At 30.2% G+C, this 22500-nt stretch overlaps 1 protein-coding gene across 2 annotated transcripts; it reads right to left on the bottom strand.

The window, feature by feature from the left end:
* Window positions 1–2240: 2240 nt before the first annotated feature.
* On the bottom strand, window positions 2241–21566 carry LOC145288045 (DNA excision repair protein ERCC-8-like). Of its 2 annotated transcripts, XM_080136064.1 has the most exons (6): window positions 21267–21566; window positions 18880–18995; window positions 14281–14506; window positions 11282–11499; window positions 9844–9944; window positions 3222–4314 (listed from the first exon to the last, which is right to left on the bottom strand). In XM_080136064.1, exons 3-6 carry the CDS (start codon window positions 14479–14481, stop codon window positions 3809–3811), a joined length of 1026 nt encoding a protein of 341 aa, XP_079992190.1. In that variant the 5' UTR covers window positions 14482–14506; window positions 18880–18995; window positions 21267–21566; the 3' UTR covers window positions 3222–3808. The 2 variants fall into 2 exon arrangements, with proteins under 2 accessions (XP_079992189.1, XP_079992190.1); XM_080136063.1 differs by lacking the exon at window positions 18880–18995 and having other exon boundaries at window positions 2241–4314; window positions 21267–21557.
* Window positions 21567–22500: the final 934 nt, after the last annotated feature.

A 22500-nucleotide genomic window follows, 5' to 3' on the forward strand; every position in this document is an offset into this window, starting at 1 on the left:
GGATCATGGACAAGATGTTTTAATTCCTTTTGCCAGACAACAGAAATTGTATTTTTAATGGTAAATATTTAATTAAATTAGTTGCATTTTTCTCATTCACTCTAAACCCTTAAAAATCAAACATCATGCTGTCAAAAAAGGCTGCTACCATAGTTGAGGCTCTTTTCAGTAGACACTTCAAAGTTATAACCAATTAAAAGAGTGTTACTTACATATTCAACAGCAATGTGTGTCTGTCTGTCTCTACTTTTTCAAAGTACATCTCCACCGAGACACACGGTCACAGAGCGGCACAAGGTGGGTCAAATGATTGCATGTTTTGTGGACCATACTTCTATGCATTTTTAGCTGGTAAAAAAACTTGGCAAACGTAAGTCAACTAAATGTGTTATTTATATGCATGCGCAAATATACATACATTAAAGTAAGTTAATTATTAACTATTTCTTATCCATCTGACAATAGTTGAAACAGTATCAACTAAGTATCAACTAAGCGCTATATGTTTTGGTTTCTATTCTAGCTGACGGCACCCAAATCATATTTTTTTAACTTTTGAAATCACAACTATATATTGGGTACTATATAATATATAAACGCAGCCTGTCTTTGTTTTATCGTTATTTCCATGGCAGGTGCTCGTCTGAGCTCCAATCCCTCGTCACCCCTCGCCAATCTTTCACGAGAAACACCCGTCTGGCTGAAACTACTGTCAATAATTTTCCTCACTCTTTATCTGTGCCCAAAATCCAAACGTAGATTCCATGAGCAAAGCTTCTTTCTTAGAACTGCACGCCAGTGGAACTCTCTGCCGCTTGCCTGTTTCCCACCTGACTACAACTTGGACGTTTTCAAGTCCAACATAAACAAACTCCTGACAAACCGCCCCCTTAAGTAAGACACTCTATCAAAACCCCCAATACTAATGATTACTACAATCCTATCTCATTGATTACTGTACATGCAATAACCCTTATCCCTGAGTGGCCTTCGGGCCTTGATAAGTGGTGACCCCCATGTAAAAAAAAAATGGTGAATATGATGTACGTTATAAAATATCCAGGTACTTGTGCATTGTACCGGATGTCATTTCCATTGCATATTACGAACCACATTTCTCGTAAATGTCCAGTATGGCTGGACCAACATTGGCAGGTAATTGTGCATCTATGTTACCATGCTGTAATAACATTATTTAAAAAGTCATTCTTAACATGGAAAGGGGAGGGTGTTTTGTAACTATTTTGTACTTTTACCTAACAATTTAATAAACAAAATTATCATAAAAATTGCATTTAACTTGCAAATACTATTTTTAAAAAAAAACAATAATTTAAACAGGTTTCTGAGCGTTTTTAACAGTGCTCAGCATGTGGTGACATTATGTGCCGGTTGAGCCTGAGCTGGCATTTCAAGAAATCCAGTTCACAATATGCACAATTATCGACTTCAGGTTCGTACAATGTACTAGCACCAGCATCCAAAATGGAAAGTACAAAGATATTAACCAAATAAAAAGAAATGATATACCCCAGACACAAATGAACAACGAGAAAAACCTATGTTTGTCATTTATGATATGTTATGCTCTTACAAATACAAAAAAATATGTACAAGCAAACGAAAATGTACCCCAATAGGAACTATAAAATTAGATCCTTAAAGGAAAAAATATGCCCAACAAACATAAAAACTTTGAGGGGAAGGATGTTGTGACGTGACTCACACTATATGATTTTTGGTCACCCGGAGATATAAAAATAGGTTCGCAGAGCATGCAGGAGAGTACATATTCTATTAACATGAACTTGTTCTGAAATATAAAATGCCAAATACCCACAATTGAGGTATTTGTGTATTCCGGAGTGCTTAAGATCTAATTAATCCAAAATATCAAATATCCACTATTGACTCAAATATATCTAGGCAATCATGGGGTTTGGTGACTGATCAAACTATTGTTTTGTATTATATGTATTAAAATCATTATAGTCTTACAAAAGTGAACACTGTGCTCTTATTTCTCTAGAAGCACATTATAATGCTATATTTTTTTTTTTACATGGGCATCACCACTTATCAAGGCCTTATTTTGTGAAATGGTTACCATTTTCATAAATCCCTCCCACATGCCAAAAAGTTTAGAAAAATGAAAAATTTATAAAAGTAATCACCCCCTCTCCCTTTCTATTTAAAACAGAAAAAAATATTTGGATGAATAAAATAAATCATAGAAGATATGAAAGAGTGATAAAATTGTTTATTAGGTAGGTGACAAACTGGTTGTGGCTTATTCGGACTATAGTTATTAAAAAAGAGCTTATCATAATTGTTTAAACAAAATAAAGCTTGACTATATTTAAAAAATAAAAGGTTGAAGTTAATCTCTAAAAGGAAAGAAAATGCATACCGATATGCGAAAAAAAAAAAATGTAGAATGAAACATGGTATCATGAAGTGTAAAAGAAATCAAAACACAGTTTGAAGAAATTACTTATTGTTATGGGACCATTATCTGTCCAATGATGGACTCTTCCAAATACTATATTAATCAAGAGGCAAGTACTCTCAGAGATATGGGATTCTACCAAGATCCAATTGACAATAGTGATGCATGCCTAGCTTACATCACTACTTTTTTTTGTATCTTATTTTTTCAATATGTCTTTAAATCCCATACTATGTCATTAATTATCCCAAAAGAAATGAGATGTTAATCAAATACATTCATTAATAAAATAACTGGTCAAGAAGTAAACAAAGCATCTATTGATATCCAGAAGTGTATGGATTATAATAATTGCAATAATGTTTCTTTTTAGTATTTTTAAGTGTATAATGAAAAATGATTCCTTAACAGTTTAAGAAAATGTAAAAATTATTGCAAAACAGGACATCCATACATCATAGCATTTAATTCAATGACACTATTGTTAAGTTGAGAAGTAAGAGTTGAACTGATTTTATTAACACAGAATGTGTATTAAATGTGAAATAGAAAACAATGTTGTAGTTTTTATTTATTTCATGAGAATATTTGTTTTCAAATTCATGCATTTCAATCAGTGTATGATGGCATGTTAAATACAGTCTGACATGTTCTGTAATGTATTCTAGTATTCTCAAGAATGATTAAATGTATTGTTAATAGCGAGACTTCAATCCTGGAAATCAAGCATTCTGATAATCCCTTATTCTTCAAATACAACGAGGACACAAGATAGGATTTAATTGAATCTGAGTGAGCGGTTATTATTTATTTTCAAAATCTCCATGTATGAGGTTAGAAATGAAATAAGCAGTTATGTAAAAATAATTATCTCTATTAAGAAAGTCACACAGTGAAGTGTGCAGAGTGAAAGGACTTAATGGATAAAGAGTGAAACTGCTTGCTACCTTCTTTGTTTGAATATGTATTTGAGAGAGACAGTGTGTTTGGAATAAGTTTAGTCATTTTTAGATATGGATGTATGTATACATAGTTTCTAAAACACACATTATAAAGTGCTATAAGTGATGACTGAACAATTTTTTTAAGGAAGCGTTCAGTTGTTTTCCTATTGGAAATGTAGATGGAGGGGAAAAAATAAGATCATCTTATTATATAGATGAACATACTGATCAAATTCTATTAAATATTTCATCTGATAGATCCAAAAAAAAATCCTAGTTGAGTATTTTTTTTTCATGATTATTTCTGAATCTGATTTATTTTTAAAATTATTTACATTAAAACCTTTTTTATAACTTGATGAGACAATTTTTTCCAAGATGACATGAATTTTTTTTTTGTTCATAAAAATTTACTTTAATCTTCATCGCTACTCCATGCATCAGTTGTAGCCGCAGTATGTTGCCCGATGCCTGCAGTTTGTGGTTTGAATGATGAACTATTTTGGCTATTTATTGTTCTTAAATGATCATCGTAAGCTTCATCTGTGCTCGGCACCCAAATTAAAATATTTCGGTCGTTGCCACCAGAATACAATTCTTGAAACTGACGCTGAAATTTGCAGCATGTCACCTGATTATAATGTCCACGTAAAACATCAATTTTTGTGCCCGAAAAAAGTTCATAAATATTGATATCACTGTCCTCAGGAACGAATATCACGTTTGGAGATGCGTCGTGCGAGATGGAAATTTTCATTGAGCGTCTACTTTGGTTACTGATTTTGCCATAATTCACAAGTGTGTTCTTTCCAGTTGCCGTATTCCAGAGATGAATGCGTTCATCTGTCCCCAAAGTAACTAGCAGAAGTCCATCAGTTGTAAAATGTAGTCCATTTACATGGCCATCATGAGCTGATACACCTGTTAATAAAGTAAACACTGAATTAAATTTAGCTATGTGATATTTCTAGAGAATTTTTTGCTAGCCAGAGTAGACATTTTGAATGAAGAATTGTTTCATTTAATTTTAATGCTTACAAAACCAGGTGTTCTTTTGTACCATTAAAATGGATCATGTGTATTACTTGAATTATTCAGACTACTTAAGGTCCAAATTTTTTAAATGAGGGCTGATTGCTTATATTTCTTGTATTGATCGGACTATTGTTTTCATCTTCAGTGTTATTTGTGCAATGTTTTCGTTGGATTAGCCTTCGACTGTCCTAAAGTATGTTGGCTGTTGTTTGGAAAAGAAACAAAAATCAACATGCCTGAAAACGGTCAAAGGCTAATCCGACTGAAACGTTGCATAAATAACACTCAAGATGAGAACAATAGTCCGATCAATACAAGTGATATATTCAGACTACTGTTCTCATCTCAAGTGTTATTCGCACACCGTTTCAGCCAATGTAACCTCCGACCTTCTTCAGGTGTATCTTGTCGAACTCAGGAATATACATCTGAAGAAGATCAGAGGTTACATTGGCTGAAACATTGTACAAATAACACTCGAGATAAACAAAGTAGTTTGAATAATCTAAATTATACACATCATCAATCTTCATCTCAAAAATTCAGAAACATGAATCAGTAAAATCCAATTCAAATCCAAAAATATTAAAAAGCTACCAAAGTTGGATACTTACAACTTTTCTGGTTTTTCTAATTCTTCAATAAAACCTAAAACTAACTTCTGAATTTATAAAATGCTATTTAACCACTTTAATATTTCAAAACACGTTTTGTAATCTTTCATATGAGAACAATACAAAATCTTAAATACATTAAAAAAAAAACTTGAAATTCAAGCATATAAAACTCATATTAAAACAAATAATATTCATAAAAATTTGTTTTTTTTTTATCAATTACTAAAATAGATTTTTTTTAATAATGAATAAATTTTAAGATAAAAGATTTAATTTTATATAAATGTTGTGCAACATTGCTTTCTTCAGAAAATAATTCAGAATTAACTTTTTAGAAATGTCAGTGTCCATTTCTTTTCAAATATTACCCTTGAATAATATCAGTTTTCTTTTACTCCAAACAAGGCACATTGCCACTGAGATGTAAGGGATTACTGTGAATTATAGGCTATACCTACAGCTGTATCCTAAGTGGAGAGTTGTGCAGTGAAGTGTTTGTTAACATTACATTTACATTTCTGCATGCTGGTACAGTCAGGAAAGCGATGAACAGGAAGGGAATTCCTAAGGCGAGCAGCATGAGGAAGAAAACTACTAGAGTAGAAAGACTTCCAGCATCTGGGGATCTTTAGAGTAAAAGGGGTGGGATTTTGCTGATTCTTAGGTCGGGTCAAGGATATTTATATCAAGGGGATACTATAAGTTTGTTGAAGCACACTCCATGAAAGTACTTGTAAAACTAGCACAGGGTTGCAGCGTTGTGGTGAGGGGACAGGGATTGAAGCTTGATAGATAGTGTGGGGACCTATTAAAGACTCTTTCTTAGGCCGTGTCTAAGAGGGGGGGAAGCTAGTAATTGGTGCATGCACCCAAATATAACACTACTCCGTGCATGGGCGAATGATGGCTTTGTAGAGATACAGGATACTGGCAAGTGTGAGAAGTTTTCTAGCCCAGTAGAGGGAGCCCACGTTCTTTTACAGCAGCAGTAATGGAAAAGAAGTATATGTCATCGGTATAGCTACACTAAATAAAAAGTTGTTGATAGCTTATATCAACTGCTTCAAAGGTACAAAGAATTAACTGTGTGATTTCCATTAATTTCCAAGTTGATGTTGACTCATGAGTTTACCTCCAATTCCCAACATGTACTCTAGTAGATCTTTGCTATTCTGGATGATTATTTCAGTGAGGAAATTTGCCAGAGGTCTGTTTGGTTTTCATCCATACAAATAAATTTGCTCCAGATGTGAACAAGAACAACATCTTGTCCATCAATAGAATTGACTTCTTTTTGTTTAATCACTTTGTTCTGGTAACAGAATTAATAAAATTTCTCCAAGATATTGATAAAGCACAATGTCAATTTCTGCAAAGTTATCTCTAAAATAACCTAATACTGAAAAAAAAAATTGCAGTATCATAATCAGACAATCAATGAGTAAGGAAGTTTTCATGTCATATTTTAGAAGTTCTGTCACAATTTCAATTCCTCATCAAAACACCAAGGAGTTCTTATGTTTCTGAACTTTTGAAATAAGAATTGATTATTTGGATTATTCAAACTACTGTTCTCATCTTGAGTGTTATTTCTACAAGAATCTGTGGCATAGTGGATAAAGTATTTGATAAAATTCAGTTGCAAGTTACAGGCTTAAATCCTCAGTGCAGATGACACTCAAAATACAATTGCAAATTACTTAGGACTTCCACCCATTCATGGTTGAAGGAACAAGAACATACTAATCCTGTCGATTAAATGAAGATTCCTGTTCAAAATTCTGTGCAGATTCCCAATTTCAACAAAATACACTTGAAGAAGGTTCAAGATTACATTGACGGAAATGTTAAGAAAATAACACTCAAAATGAGCACAGTAGTTCAAATAATGTAAATGATATTGATGAATTTTGCTTTATTGAATTTAGTCTTTGATGAAGGAGTTTGTTTGGTGAGATGCTATTCGTTAGTTTTACCATTCCAAAGATGTTGAAACACGTTCTTGTCAACTTTAATAATGTTTTGAACATTTTGTAAGCATTATATTGTTGTTTTTATATATAAATAATGTTATGGATCAGTTGTGTGATATGCAACACATGTGCTGACCTGTTACTTTCAGGAAATGAAAAACCAATTAAAAAATTGACAAATTTCATTAAAAATCCTACATTGTCTCTACTGCACATTAAAAAAAAATTGTTACTGCATAACTTGTGAAACTTTCATTAAAATCTGATAATTTTATGATTCTTAATCAGAATTCAATTCATGGAGAGTAGAAAGTGCACCTTGGGTTTACTTTTGGCAGCTTCATAACACTTGTTTTACCTTATTTTATCCTTTAGTCCTCACATTCCATGAGTAATGTTTCTGACAAAGGGGAAATAATTGTTTGTTTTCTGAGTTGCAATCTATCTATTTAACATTTATCTTTTTTAATTTTTGAGACACGAATTGATTATTTGTATTATTTGGATTCTGCAGACTACTGTTCTCAAACAGAACCCTTTATTTAATCCATCGGGGTAGTATACTCTCATTCCATCAGCCATGATTGCGTAGAAGTCCTAAGTAATCCACAATTGTTTTTTTTTTTCAAAGTACAATTGCAAATTATTTAGGAGTTCTACTCAGTCATGACTAATGGAATGAGAGTATGTTACCTAAGTGGATTAAATAAAAGGTTTCGTTTGAAATTCTATGCAGATTCTCCAGTTCAACAAGATACACTTGAAGAAGGTTGGTATTTATTTGCTTCCCCACGAAAGCAAATTAGACACAAGGCCATCTTTTAATGTGGGGGAAAACCAGCTCTCCAAAAAAGGGTGCACTCTGGCAATGTCCAAATAAATAGCAATTGTCTCGGTATGAAAGATTTCCCCCACATTAACCAAAACCTATTTACTTTAGTGAAGCATCAGAACAGATAATACACTGTGATCCTGGCCAGACTTGAACGTTGGAGGTTACATATATCAACACATTATGAAAATGACACTCAAGATGAAAATAGTATCGTTGACTAATTTTTTACTTTGAAATAATATTTTTAGTTCCTTACATCAAGTAGGTTCATGTCTTGTCTGAAGCGATTTCCTTTCCAACTTTATTTTTTGCAAATAAAGACACTAACTTTGAGCTGTGATTATTGACTACAAAATAGCATTAATGGACAACATTTTTTGTGGCATTCATCTTTGCATAAATCTCTCATTATAAAATCTCTCATTATTTGCCTGATTTATTTATTGATTGATGGATACCAACTATTAACATATAGCACCATATGCAGATAGCACCCTATTTTACAGTTATTTGTTAGTTGACGGCCAGTCTACTACTTCTGATGTCTACAATGAAATAGAATCTAGAATAATGAGGCAATTAAAATTCCAGGAAAAATGCTCACTGATATATCCATTTCAGGAATAATGGACTTACCTAGAGATAATAAATATAGTTATATACAAGGTGTCCTAATAAAATGTATACACTCTTTAAATGACCATAAAACCAACATTTATTATAATAAAGAAAAGTTTTATACATCAAAATACTGTGAACAAATATAGAAACCAGCTAATTATCAAAAGTGTTCAAATTATTGACCATTGTGGTCCATGAACAGCTGACAATATTCACTGATTGAGTTGAAAACGTTCATAATCAGTTCAATTGATATATTGACACATTTTCTTTTAATAATTTCTTTCAACTTATTCATTGTAGCTCATTTTGTGGTGTGAACCCTGTGTTTAACATGCCCTCCAACCCTGCCCCAAAAATGAGAAAAATTCATGTAGGAGTCAAATCTGGTAAGTGTGGACAGTGCTCGATACGTCCTCTTCAGCCTTACTATCTGTTTCGCAGGTGACTATCAAGATATGCTATTACGTCATGATGATAGTGGAGAAGTGCTCCATCTTGCTGGAAGTGCCATTTTTTTTATTCCTAAACATTTCTTAGGAACGTGGCATAGCGTATTCATGTAGCAAGTTGAGATAATTTAAAGAGTGTATACATTTTATTGGGACGCCCTGTATAACATGTTGTGGGTAGTGATGACAGAATCATGACATGCACTTCTGTAACATTCTTTTGTTAATACATATTGTGTTGATTATACCACTGTACTTGTTTTGATTATTACCGGCCTGTAATGCTACAACATTTATAAAGTTTGACTTTAACATAAAATTTCTGTCATTAGTTTTCTAAGCTAATAAAAACTAAATTTTCCATTGTATAATTTTACAAATAAAATACAAAAGAGAAGCAAAAAAAATAACAGGAGGTAAACAGATTGTTTGTGTAGAGAGATCATTTCATCATAAGGAGGATCAGATAATGTGCAACAATGCCACAACAACATAAAAGAGCTTGCTTAAATAATTCTATCCAAGCAATACGAAAAAATTGAAAAATTGACAATTTTAAATGTGATTTCAATCCATAACAAGGTGAAATGGTCAAGTGTTTAACGACACAAACTGACAACTTGAGTGTTCCAAGTTAGAATTTATTTCATTCCACAAAAATCACTTTCACTTAGGATGTTGGCAACCTTCACATGACTTCTCCCATAAGTACTCAATATCTTGCTAGAAAAAATTCTGGCTTCAAAAATAAAGGAAATAGACTCTTTGGGGCCATATATGACGATGATCACATCATAAATGCTATGGTAGTTGAGAAGAAATTTTGTTAAGTAAATTTAATATTTGTTTCTAAAACTCATGAAACAAAATAGCGATTGAATAGAAAGTTATAAAATGTAAAATGTCTGTGTGCTTACCATCTTTTGTATTGGATGATCCTTCACCATTATGTTGATCAAGTTTCATAAGGCATCCTTTTGCTGTGCGTATATCCCATAGCATAGCTTGATTGTCTGTGCTAGTTAACAAATATAAGAAATATCTCAGAATAAATTGGAATTTTATATCAATTGTTCATTTTGATGTTTTTTTATTTGAAATTAATCTTGTCTGGAGTACCATTCTTGTAATAAAAAAAATGATCCAAACAGGAATGGCAAAAGAAATAGCTATCATAGAAAAAAAAAAAAATATCCAATTGTGCATATTAAATGTAGTTGTTGTGGTAAAATAATAATCACTTGAGAGTAGTCTGCCCCTTTCAGGAAATTGTCTCCCTTTGTTTGATATACCGAGTCGCCATCTTGTATATGTATCGTGTGTTCTTCTAGTCGAATAAAACCTAAATCTCCTAAAGGTATTCTTGATTCTGGTAATTCACCACAGTTGTTCAAAGCAAAATTGACAGTATCAAACCAGTCAGAGAAGATTTGAAATGTTAAGAATTCCAGCTAAACAAATGCTAGTGTTAATCCAGTGTGCAGTTCCCTTCTTGTGTCCAGACAAAAAGCTATGACTGAAAAATTTTATACAGTGATTTTGGTACTTGATTAGCTCTGTCTTAGCACCCCTGGCTTTGAATATAAATAACCGTCGAATTCTATGTGGTAATACTGTTATAATATGCCAAAAAATATTGCAACATCTTAATATATGGAAATTCTAATAACAACAAAACAAAATGGTAAAAGAACATGTGCCATTAGTGATGAGAATAAGTTTTGGTTAAGTATAAGAAAGAATAATAAATACAAGATTAAAAAATAATTATTTGACATAAATAAGAGAAATACTGGTTACTTCAAGGATGCCAAGGTATATGTATTTGTGGTTTAAAATATAAAAGTGAATTAAATGTAACAATGAAGAAGAACATTAAGGGTTACTAGTTTTTAATCATGTTGATTGTTTCACACAGTCAGCACTCATTTTTCAGTCTTAGAAAGAACTTGTGTTTGTAGTTAGATTTTTTTATTTTTTTATATTCGTTTGTATATGCAAATCTATACGAGTTGGGAAATTATAAAAAGTAAAAACTCTTTAGAAAAGAAAAAGGAGAACTGTGAATATTGGTTGCAGGTACGTAAGATGAATAGTCCAAGGCAACAGCGTTGTAGTAGTAGCAGTAGTAAGATTATTATTAATAATTATACAAAGTTTAAGTCAACAAAGAGTAGAGCTTAGTTACATCCAGTAACGCAATAAAAATGTAATAACTCACATGTAAATGGTTATTAAATAATAAACATTATGGCAAATTTGCTTGGCCCATTGCCTCTATAAATTAAATCTCCCAAATATTCACAAACCTAGCCACAACAATTATACTAAAACAGTATGAAAAAAATATCTTACCCTCCAGAGGCCAAAATAAATTCGTCTTTTGGTGACCATTGAATGCACTGAATAGCTTTACGGTGACCTTTGAGACTGTGTGTCGCTGAGCCAGATTTCATATCAATTAATTTCAATGAACTGCCATCACATCCGACAGCAATTAAAGAATGTTGCCGAGCTACTGTTGACAAGTGATGGCAGTAGACAATACCTTTGAATTCATAATTATCAGCGACCTATAAAAGAGACATGAAACAGAAAAAAAAAGCATCATGTCAGACATTTTCAGTAATGACAAATGTTGAGATTTCGATTTCTCTAATATTCATATATCAATTTCCAGCATAACAGGATTCCATCTTATTTATCTTCAATTGTAACTACAAGTGTTCTTTTGTTGTTGATTTTTTTAATTTTATTTTCCCTATGTAAGGCATATTGCCACTTGGACGGTTTCTGATCATGCCTACAGATGGACTATAAGGAGCTGTAACGTATTGAAGACACCTCATACATGATTGCATGATCATCATTTTGGTTTTTGTAATATTCACTCTCAGGCGTTTACTTTGCATAGCATTGTTCCATGTTTTTAACGTAACAAGTAAACCTTCCATTGTTTTACAGACAAGTACTAAGTCAACAGCATTCAGCATCTTTTCTGGACAATCCGTAAGGAACACCTTGACAATGCTTCTAAGACACAGATGAAAAGCAATGGACTCGACACAGAATTTTTTATCTTTATTTTAACATTAAAATTGCCATTAAATGTGCTATTTATTTAAACATTAAAAATGCCATTAAATGTGTTATTTATTTTAACATTAAAAATGCCATTAAATGTGTTATTTATTTTAACATTAAAAATGCCATTAAATGTGTTATTTATTTTAACATTAAAATGCCATTAAATGTGTTATTTATTTTAACATTAAAATGCCATTAAATGTGTTATTTATTTTAACATTAAAATGCCATTAAATGTGTTATTTATTTTAACATTAAAATGCCATTAAATGTGTTATTTATTTTAACATTAAAGTTGCCATTAAATGTGCTATTTATTCTAATACAACTTTTATGATTTCTGTACATTGCTTGAACAACTTTCATTAACTACTCATTTGTGTTTAGTCTATGCAAAACCCATCATTTCTATTGGCACTCTATCAAAAGCCTTATCCAGATCCACAAAAGCAAAATACAGATTCTTCTTTTTACCAAGGTACTTCTCAAGCATTTGTATCAGGATAAATATAGCAGCAGTCGTACTAAAACTGTATTTCATTATCTGGTGAATGAATAGATATAGCTATGAAATTTTTCTCACTGTTATACTTTCATTAAAAAAAAATTATATATATATATATATATATATATATATATATATATATATATATATTATAATCCTTGCTCAAATGATTACATGATCTCCTATATTTGAATAAACCTTTTTATTTTTAGATATATTATTTTGGCTTCTTGCCTCAGTTAAATTAACTATGTACAATTCAGTTGAATAAAGCTTTGTTGAGGTCTTTTTGTTTTAATGACACTACAATACACTACACTTACCAACCATCAACTTATAAAATAATTTGTTTACTTACACATTTAACTTCAATCACTTTTTCTACCCTTTTCTCTACAATAAAAATACCACATGTTCCCTTAACATTTCAGATCCAATACAGTTTATATTTTGCATTCTTTTCCACAATTATTGTACTGGATTTACTTCTCCAATGAGTTTCTTGGACAACAACACATCTTCTCATGAGAAACTTACCAGACCTTAAATACAAGCTTCTCATGAATACAAGATTAAAATACAAGATTCTCATGAGAATCTTACCAGACCTTAAATACAAGCTTCTCATGAATACAAGATTAAAATACAAGATTCTCATAAGAATCTTACCAGACCTTAAATACAAGCTTCTCATGAATACAAGATTAAAATACAAGATTCTCATAAGAATCTTACCAGACCTTAAATACAAGCTTCAAACATTTAGATGAGGGAAATTGATGTGCGACTTATTCTTTTTTTTTTTTTTTTGTAAGTCAGTTCTATAGATGATGGAAACTAGTGCTTTTATCAAGGTACCATTTTTACAAGTCTGGTCTTGCAATAACAACAGCAATGCACAGACCCAAACACCACAAAATATCCACCAAAATGAATGGATTAGCAGAATTTGAAAACAAACTAATGATTATAATAAATAATTGTGAATTTAGAAAAACAAACTAAATAAAGAAATAAAAATTGGATCAAATAGATTTGAAGCACGTCAGAATAAGCAATAATCAAAAGAACACATTTTGATTTAATACCAAATTTTTAAACTTTTACTTCCGGTTAAATCATTGTCAGAATAATACACACATTTATAACTTTTCCTTTGTAAATTTTTATTTTCAAAGGAAGAAAGAATTGGGGGTTATTTATAAAAAAATTTACTATTAGAAAAAACTAGTTTACAATTTTTTTTAAAAGAATGTGTGTATAGGAAAACATACTTGTAAATAAAAGTGAATATTTTTTAAATAACTTTTATAAATTTGCAAATTTTTTTAGAAAAAGTTTTACTATTAGAAAAAAGTTTTATTTACATTTTTTTTTATTCAAAACGTGCATATAACAAAACTATGTATCTTTAAATACACACATTTGTAATTTTGCCATTGCACATTTTTTTATTAAACAACATTATTTACAGAAAGTTTTATTAAGAGATTAAAAACTACATAGTTTTATTTATAAGCACACTTAATTAAAAAAAACAAATACAAAAATATTTAAACTTTAACACATTTGCATAATCCTTTGTTCATGATAATCATAGGCACACTTTTATAGATTTAACTAAATCCTTTCAGTCTTAATATAATGCAATGATACACATTTACTAGAGAATTATTATTTTAACACAATAATTTTATAAAAGAAATTCAAATAAGGATAATTAAAATACGAGATTAGATTTTGTTTGTGTTTTGATACTCACAACTAAATTGTTTGTGTCCCATATTTTTAATAATTTGTCCGTGCCACTGGAAATGAACATGCCTGTGTCGAGAGGATACCATTGTACAGTCTCAATACTACTTCTATGACGATCCGTGTTTGATAGGCCGACACTTGCCACAGCATTGCATGTATACTTCACCTCACTCGTGCTGTTAAGCAGGTCATAAATGAAGATCATCCCATTAGAACCACCAGACAATAGACTACAAAAATAAAACAAAAGTCCCAAAATGTTTATCAATAAAAATAACAGAAACAAAATATCAATTTTTAATCAAATTCTTTGATTGAGTTGCACACGTTATTTATTTTTTTTTTTTTTGTTTGTTTTTGTCAGAAGTAAGTGGGGAGTTCAATAAAAGCGTTATTATTTATGGGATCTTCTTTATAAAACAGTAAAATAATTACTGTTTCAGTCATTAATTTTAAATTTTGCACAATTTAAATAAAACAGAGGAGTAACTTTTGCTCAAAAAAACTATTTCTTTTGAATTTTCTAATAAAATAATACTTGCATTATTAAAAGTAAAAAAAGAATTATCTTTATTCTTTTGGCAGCCATCTTGTTTGCTCAAATAATTTCGACTTCATATGAAAATAAAAATTATAATGAACTACAAATGTCACATATTCAAAAGTTGTGGTTTCTAAGATTGATAGCACAAGATCGAGTTGAATATTTAAAGTAAATTATCTAAAATATTTAAGCATTTTTTAAATAAAATTAATTAAAATTGGGACACTTCTGCATTTTAGATTTCACAACAATTTTTTCTCTTTTTTTTTTTTTACTTTTGAAGACTTCTACTTAGGACAAAGGAAGACAATCACGTGAAAGTTTTTAATAAATCAAAACAAATATATATATATATTTTTTTTTTTTGCAGGGGGTCTTTAAATTTACTATTTATATTTTGGCTAGCATAGATACCCAGCGTTTTCCGGGTGGATATGAAGTTCGGTTTGGACACAGCTGTTAACTCCATCGTTACTTCCACAACAATTTCAAAAATAAAAGAACAGATAAAAATGAAATCGCCCAAAAACAGAAATACATGAAAATCTCCCCACCAGATATTTCGGCAGAAGGGATACAAAGATAAAAAGCTACTCTCTGGATATTGAGAATTTTTTAATGACTATATACCAGTTTAAACAAACTTCTCTAATGCTGCTTCAGTCTAGAAAGATTTCTCATTATGGTCTGTTGCAACGAAAACAAAAATAACAAAGTAGAATTTGTTTTAACCGAAATAAGGTTTATAAAAATGATTAGTTATGACTTAATGTGTTATTAAAAGAAAAAGAATTAGCACTTACAATGTAAAAAAATGTGATTTATATAACTATCGAAATAAAAAAATGTTTTGTTTTAATTTAATTAACCTCTGATAAAAAAAATGCCAAATAAATAAAGTTTAAAAATCTTTTAACCCTGTTTAAATGTAAAAGAAAAAAATGTAAAAAAAATATATAAATGATAGAAAGTTTGTTTTTTATTTTTGTTTTAATTAATGAATCGTCATTGGATTGGAATTTTTGTTTCTTTCAAATAAAAACTTAACCTTCACCTTAGCCTAAAAACTTTAACCCTCTAAGAAAAAAAATCGAAATAAGGAAATTGTTTTAAAAAAAAAAACCTTGTTTAAATGCAAAAAAAAAAAAGACCAACGCAAACGTCAAAACCAACACTTATGAGACAACTTCCTAATCCACTGGCCCATACCACTGATTGCAAATTAACATTGGAAATTCTTTTATTTAACCCAATAATAATGCTTGATGCATATGCAGTTTTTGAAGCCGTTTAGAAAGAGACAACTGACTTTCTCTTCATTTAAAACTTTATTTCTATACAAAATAACTGACTATTTTTTTCTAATTTTCACATATTATATGGCCGAAGGATTGCTCTTTCAGAATGTACTGGTTTCGACCTGATCTGATGTGACTGACGAAAACTTTTAGTAGACATGTAAACATACATACATATATACATACATACATTCACACATGCACGCACAAATCGACGTTTGTGATTTATATTATAGAAGATAACTAATTACGAAGTATTGAGACATAAGTTTTACCTACAAGAAAAAGACTCTTACAATAGTGACAATCGAAAAATGTGTAAATTTATACAATCACTTCCTTCTTCTAATTGGATGCTTTGGTTTTGTTTTATTTAGTAATTTTATGGGTTTTTTTTTTTTTGGTGCACTGAAAACTAATTTATTCATTATAATTATTTCAAAATTTTAATTAGAAGAAAGTGTTCGTTTTCAATAAAAACAAATCAATTAATTCAATAAATTTTCTAGTAATAAATGTTTTCTTTTGTCTTATTGTGTTACTGTAATGTATTTTTCTTATCAAAGTTGCAAAACTTCAAAACCTCAATAAATTTTGTGATTGTTATCCCTTGTCCACAGCGGAACTCTTCAAAAATAAAAACAAAATAATTGTCCTGAAAACCTAAAATGTAGAAGTGCCTAATTTGGTTTAGAAGTAATGGATAAAAACCAATTCATCAGATATTTAAGATGACCATTATAGTGCTTTATTATTTATATTGACTTATTTATAGATTACTTATAATTGTGATCTTATGTAAAAAATGTCAACACAAAATTCTACTTGTAGATTTTTGCTGATGTCAGATGTATTTGGTTGATGTAAACAACTATTAATCCTAACTTTCAGTGGATTTTGAGGAAAATTGCGTGAAGGGCATTCCAAAACAAAATGGCTGCCAAAAGCATAAAGGAAGATGATTTTTCTTAATAACACAAATATTAACACATTAACTGCCAGCTATAGCTCTATTAAATTTAGTATCATTGCCAAGCTATTTTTTCTGCAATTTCCAAAAAATAAACTCAAATATAAATAATGCATATGAATAAAATATGGAATATATTTAAAATTTGTATTATTTTATCATATTCTCGTATTTGGCACATTAAATAAGAAAATATCTTAGTGTGCCAGATACGAATATCAGTTTGGATATTTTTTGTAATAAAAATAACTCAAATTAGCTTTTATTTATATTGAATCATTCAACTTATAATTTATATAGGTTTTTGCTATAAAAAAATACATGGCAGGATCAAATACAAGATAACTTGTAAACATACTATTCAATATGTGTTATTTTGAGATGCCAGTTCAAATTAAAGACAGTTATTGTACTTGCCAAGTGTGTATTGACTAATAGAAAAATAATTTTGTTACTATGAGTTCACTTGTAGCGAACAAGGCTAAGCAAATGCCACAGTATGAGAATACTCGTAGTTGGCAAATAATGTGTTAAACTTTTTTATAAAATTAAAAACTTTCCTTTTTTCAGGTTAGAGTTAATGGTAAAAGTCCAGAATAGTTAACAGTCAAGAACTCATACACACAAAAAAATAAAACAACAAATAATTCATAGCAAATGCAATATAATTAAATTCTCAACCAACCGGTGTACTTTTAATGTGTAGAAACTGTTTGTGAGATATTTTATATTTCAGAATTCTGTTTAATTTTTGTGTCTTATTATTGTCATTTCTTGTGAGCTGATAAAACAGGTTTTATCAAAATGCAATTCTAAACTAAAAAAATTGTTAGTTTCCATACATTAAAAGTATACAGGTCAGTAGAGAATTGAATTCTACTGCATTTGGTATAAATTATTTGTTGTTTTTATTTCTTGTTTACAAGCTCTTGATTGTTAACTATTCTTGATTGTTAACTATTCTTGATTGTTAACTATTCTTGATTGTTAACTATTCTTGATTGTTAACTATTCTTGATTTTTACCGAAGATTCATTTGGTTGATAAACTCTTTTTACTAATTTAAGACATTTAAAAAATTGATACTTATGCACTTATATTAACATGCTGAAATAATAACATTATTTTGAAACCTATTCTTAACATGGGGAGGGGAGGATGTTTTGTAACTATTCTGTACTCTCTACCTAACAATTTAATAAGAAAAAGATATTGTAGAAATTGAATTTAACTTGAAAATACTATTTAAAAAAATAGCATAGTAACATAAGTGCATAAGCACCAAACAATTTCTGTGCACTACTGCATGGCAGCAAAAGGTTTCGACAATTATGAGGTAAAGACCAATTTCCGGTCTCGACTCAGGTCCTGACATTCTTAATCAATATAAGACAAGACCAAATTTAACATTCCAGCATTCGCAACAGTCATTTCAGACTTAATGTTATGGTTAATAAAGCACCACATTTACAAGTTTTACCAAATTCACTAATCTATATATAAATACCGCAGTACCATTAACGTACGTATGTACGTGTGTCATGGTTTCCAGATTATAAATTATTCATTTAGCAGATCCTATTTACTAAAAAGGATGATAGAAAGTGATAATATACTACGAACATTAAATTATTATATAGATACGCTAATTTAATGTTAGTTGTATGTTATCACCTTCTATCTTCCTTTTTAATAAATAGGATCTCCCGATCACTGAAGACACAATGTAAAAAAAAATTAAAATAAAAAATATGATGTCGCTTTTGAGCCGTATGTAAAGCTAAAATATACCTTCTTGGTCATCTGGCTAGGATCCAAGGGCAGTATCTGTCTAAAGATGGTATAATGATATTCTGGAGTTTCCATTCCTGCCGGATGTCCATACAATGGAAATATGTCACAGACTCCTATAAGGATATTGGAGATAAACTGTAATAACCAGATATATTCTGACACTACATTAGCCAGATTACTTAGATAAATACTTTTACAGTTTTAACAAAAGGGTTACAATAATATTGCCGGGTCTCCATCCACGCTGAACGCCTACAGAAATGTCGAGTTGCAATATGTTACCTATGAAAGATGTCACTGTGGAATTTCGACGGGTCCCGCTAGTTTGTATAATTTGTCATCTTCGTTTTCCAGTAATTAAACATGCAAATTTCCCCGGGAGGGAGAGTTAGACACAAAGTTGATTTTTAATGTGAAAACCCAGTTCCCCCGCACAGAATTGGGACAAAAAATTTAATTGCTTCGGTCTAGAAAGATTTTTCCTTCGTTGATCAAGGACAGAAAAAAAAAATGAAATGTAGTATTAAAACAGATACTAAACTTTACTCCTAGCCAAAAGACCAAAGATTGGGTCTTCGCATTTTATTGGCAATTTAATCACCTGGAAGGCGGAAGGGGGCGGGGTCAGAGTTTTCACTAACAAAAAAAACTCTGTTAATTTATCATGTTAAATTTCGGGAAAAATTACTGAACCAAATTTGAAAACATCAACGGACGAATGAATGAACCAAAAACAAAAATCCATTACAAGAAGCAACGAAACGAACGGCTTCAGTTTTTTCATTAATGTGTTTTTCGTAAATGGACATTTACTTCGCTTTATAAAATTCCAAACTGCTTTCACTCACTCGTAAAATTAAAATAATTTTATTTAAAATTTTGAGATGAATATTTTATTTACAAATTTCAGTGCTTCAGCAAAATACAGACCGTACTATTTTTGTCAGTCTTGCAGTTAAGTCCCGGCAAAGTTCGACAACTCTAGACGGGTCACATCAGTATTTTACACCGTCAAAATTATCAAAGTTTTAAAATGAAAAGTATGTAATTATTATAAAAAAATAGTTTAATATTGGAAGTAAACACTTGACTAAATAAAGTAAACAAACAAAATATACATTTTTATATATTTATAACTATTTATTTAACAGAAAAATTAAACAATTTTTAGAAAGTGTATTATTGTCTTAACAGAAAAACGAATAAAATCAAATCTGAAGTAATGAACCACGTAACAAAATATTAATTTATACAAAATAAAACAACTTTGAAAATTAAATATTTCTTTAAAAGTGTATTGTTTTCTTGGTATTATTATACAAACACCGTGACAGCGTTAGGGTTAGGGTTAGGGGTTAGGGTTAGGGTTAGGGGTAGGGTTAATTCGCTGTCACGGTGTTTGTATAGTTTTACCGTTTTCTTATGCTTTTAATAATTCGTGGAAATGCGTGTCCTTTCTCACGCCGTCTCCACAACTCTTCCATTAGATGGGAATGGAACAAATTTTCATTAGTCGCTACGACGCTACCATCCTCATCTTCCTTTTCACATGTGACCAGAATTTCTCCAGTTTATTTAATATTAATTGCATATTTGTTATTTTAAAACTTCAATAATTTTTATTTTAAAACTAATAATTCGTAATATTCGTGATTTGACGGTGTAAAATACTGATGTGGCCGTTCTAGAGTTGTCGAACTTTGCCGGGACTTAAATGCAAGACTGCCCTATTTTTGGAGAGGATTATATGAAGTTACATTGGATTTCATCGCATCTTTTGTTTATTAAATTGTTAAGTGAAAGTACAGAATAGTTACAAAACGCCTTCCCCTTCCATGTTAAGAATGGGTGCCGAAATAAATAACGTTATTATTTCAACACGATCTGTATTTGCATGAATACGAACATTTCTTTTGAATTCCCAAATTGAAAATTATGACATGGAAATTAACCGATTTTTGATAGGAGTGTCCTTTTAATTGTTTTATTACGTTTACATTAAAACGTTCAACTTTGCACACAATTAAAAGTTTGTTTTTTTTAATAAATAATTTTCTACCTTATTGATTTTCGTAATTTTTTTATATAATCAACTTAAAAATACGAGGAATCCGTAGATAACCTTGTTTTTTCCTGTGAAATTCAGTTTTACGATTTCCGAAATTTCATCCTAATAGTGTACAAGCGCCGTTAATGTAAATATTTACTTTGTTGCCGTCCTATTATAAACAATCTTTGTTAACCATTTTAATTTTTGTTTCATTTCTTAACAAATGTTATCAAAAGAAAAACTAATTCGGCTGACTATTTCATTAATTATTCGCAATATAACCTCCAGTTGGAAATCTAAGAATAACCAAGAAAAATATTTGATTGTAACCTACTATCGATCCTCGACTAAATCAATGTCGAGACAGTTGATTCCACCGCGGTGAGTTCCTTGTTCGACCTCACGGTGCGTGCTCAGATCCAAGCTGTAAATACGGCGAGTTGTCTCTGCTCGTCGTAAAAGAAGTGGGTCATCCTCGCCGGTTTCCCGGCTGTTCAGAAAACGAAGCATCGATAATTTGATTGCAAAAATAAAACATGTGAAAAATATTACTGCACTTCTCGGAAAGAAACTTCTATTCGCGAGATAAACTAGTAATTTTTTATTTTTTATTTTTTTACGCGTCCAGGGCGGTAACTCGCACACGATTACCTCCCCTTTGCATTTTTCAGGAATTTGATATTTTTTCTTGTTCTAACTTCACACTTGACACTATTTGCGTTTTAAAGTGAATAAATGCTTTAAATTAAGTTAAAACACACAAATAAAAAAAACTGAGTTTCTTGTACAGAATTCACCCCATATTAAAAACAAACATAATGGCAGATCTATATAACGTACATACATGCCCGTGACGAACGAAAATATATTCCAAAAATCACGTAATTGATCAACAAGTAGTTATATTTTTATAAAAAAAATTAGTTTTAAGCGATTAATGGTAGGTAATTCAAAGGCGTTGCAACAAAAGTATGATAATATCAATTTGTTTCTTTTTTTTTTTTTTTTTTTTTTTTTTTTCAAAAGCAGGCAAGACTTCTCGGATACTCAGAATTTGATTTTCTTATTTATTTTGAAAAAAAAAAATACTTGAACAATTTTTGTAATTTTTGCCATATATTTTCGTTGAAATAAAAGTATTATATTAAAAAAAATTACGTAAATTGCTGAAGCACGGATTTTTCTTTATGTTTCTCTTCTTTTTTTTTTTTGTTTTTTTTTTTAATATAGGGACAAGATTCCAAACTTATCCATGTAGGTAGAAGAGAAATTTTCCTTGACTTTGGTAACGTTGGAGAACACACACACACACACACACATATATATATATATATATATATATATATATATATATATATATATATATATATATATATATATATATATATGTGGATTTTTTTAACAATCAATTTTAATACCTTTTAAATGGTATTATATTGATTATTGTACCAATATTAACCTCGGTTTAGCTCGATGAGAATTCAGAGCAATATAATTTATAATATTATTATATATTATTATAATATTATTTATAAATTATATATATATATATATATTTCTGAAAATTG

The sequence above is a fragment of the Euprymna scolopes genome, chromosome 11 (genome assembly GCF_053919585.1).
Source record: "Euprymna scolopes isolate OS-2025 chromosome 11, ASM5391958v1, whole genome shotgun sequence".
Taxonomy (NCBI): Eukaryota; Metazoa; Mollusca; class Cephalopoda; order Sepiida; family Sepiolidae; genus Euprymna; species Euprymna scolopes.

What these genes read in the sequence shown, in the direction of transcription:
- LOC145288045 (XM_080136063.1), bottom strand. Translation starts at nt 21,442, where the DNA reads ATGCTTCGTTTTCTGAACAGCCGGGAAACCGGCGAGGATGACCCACTT. An exon ending in GATTTAGTCGAGGATCGATA is followed by an intron (nt 14,507 to 21,266) that starts GTAGGTTACAAT and finishes TTATTTTTGTAG; the next exon opens with TCTATTGTCTGGTGGTTCTA. An exon ending in TTTATTTTGGCCTCTGGAGG is followed by an intron (nt 9,945 to 11,281) that starts GTAAGATATTTT and finishes TTTGTTAACTAG; the next exon opens with CACAGACAATCAAGCTATGC.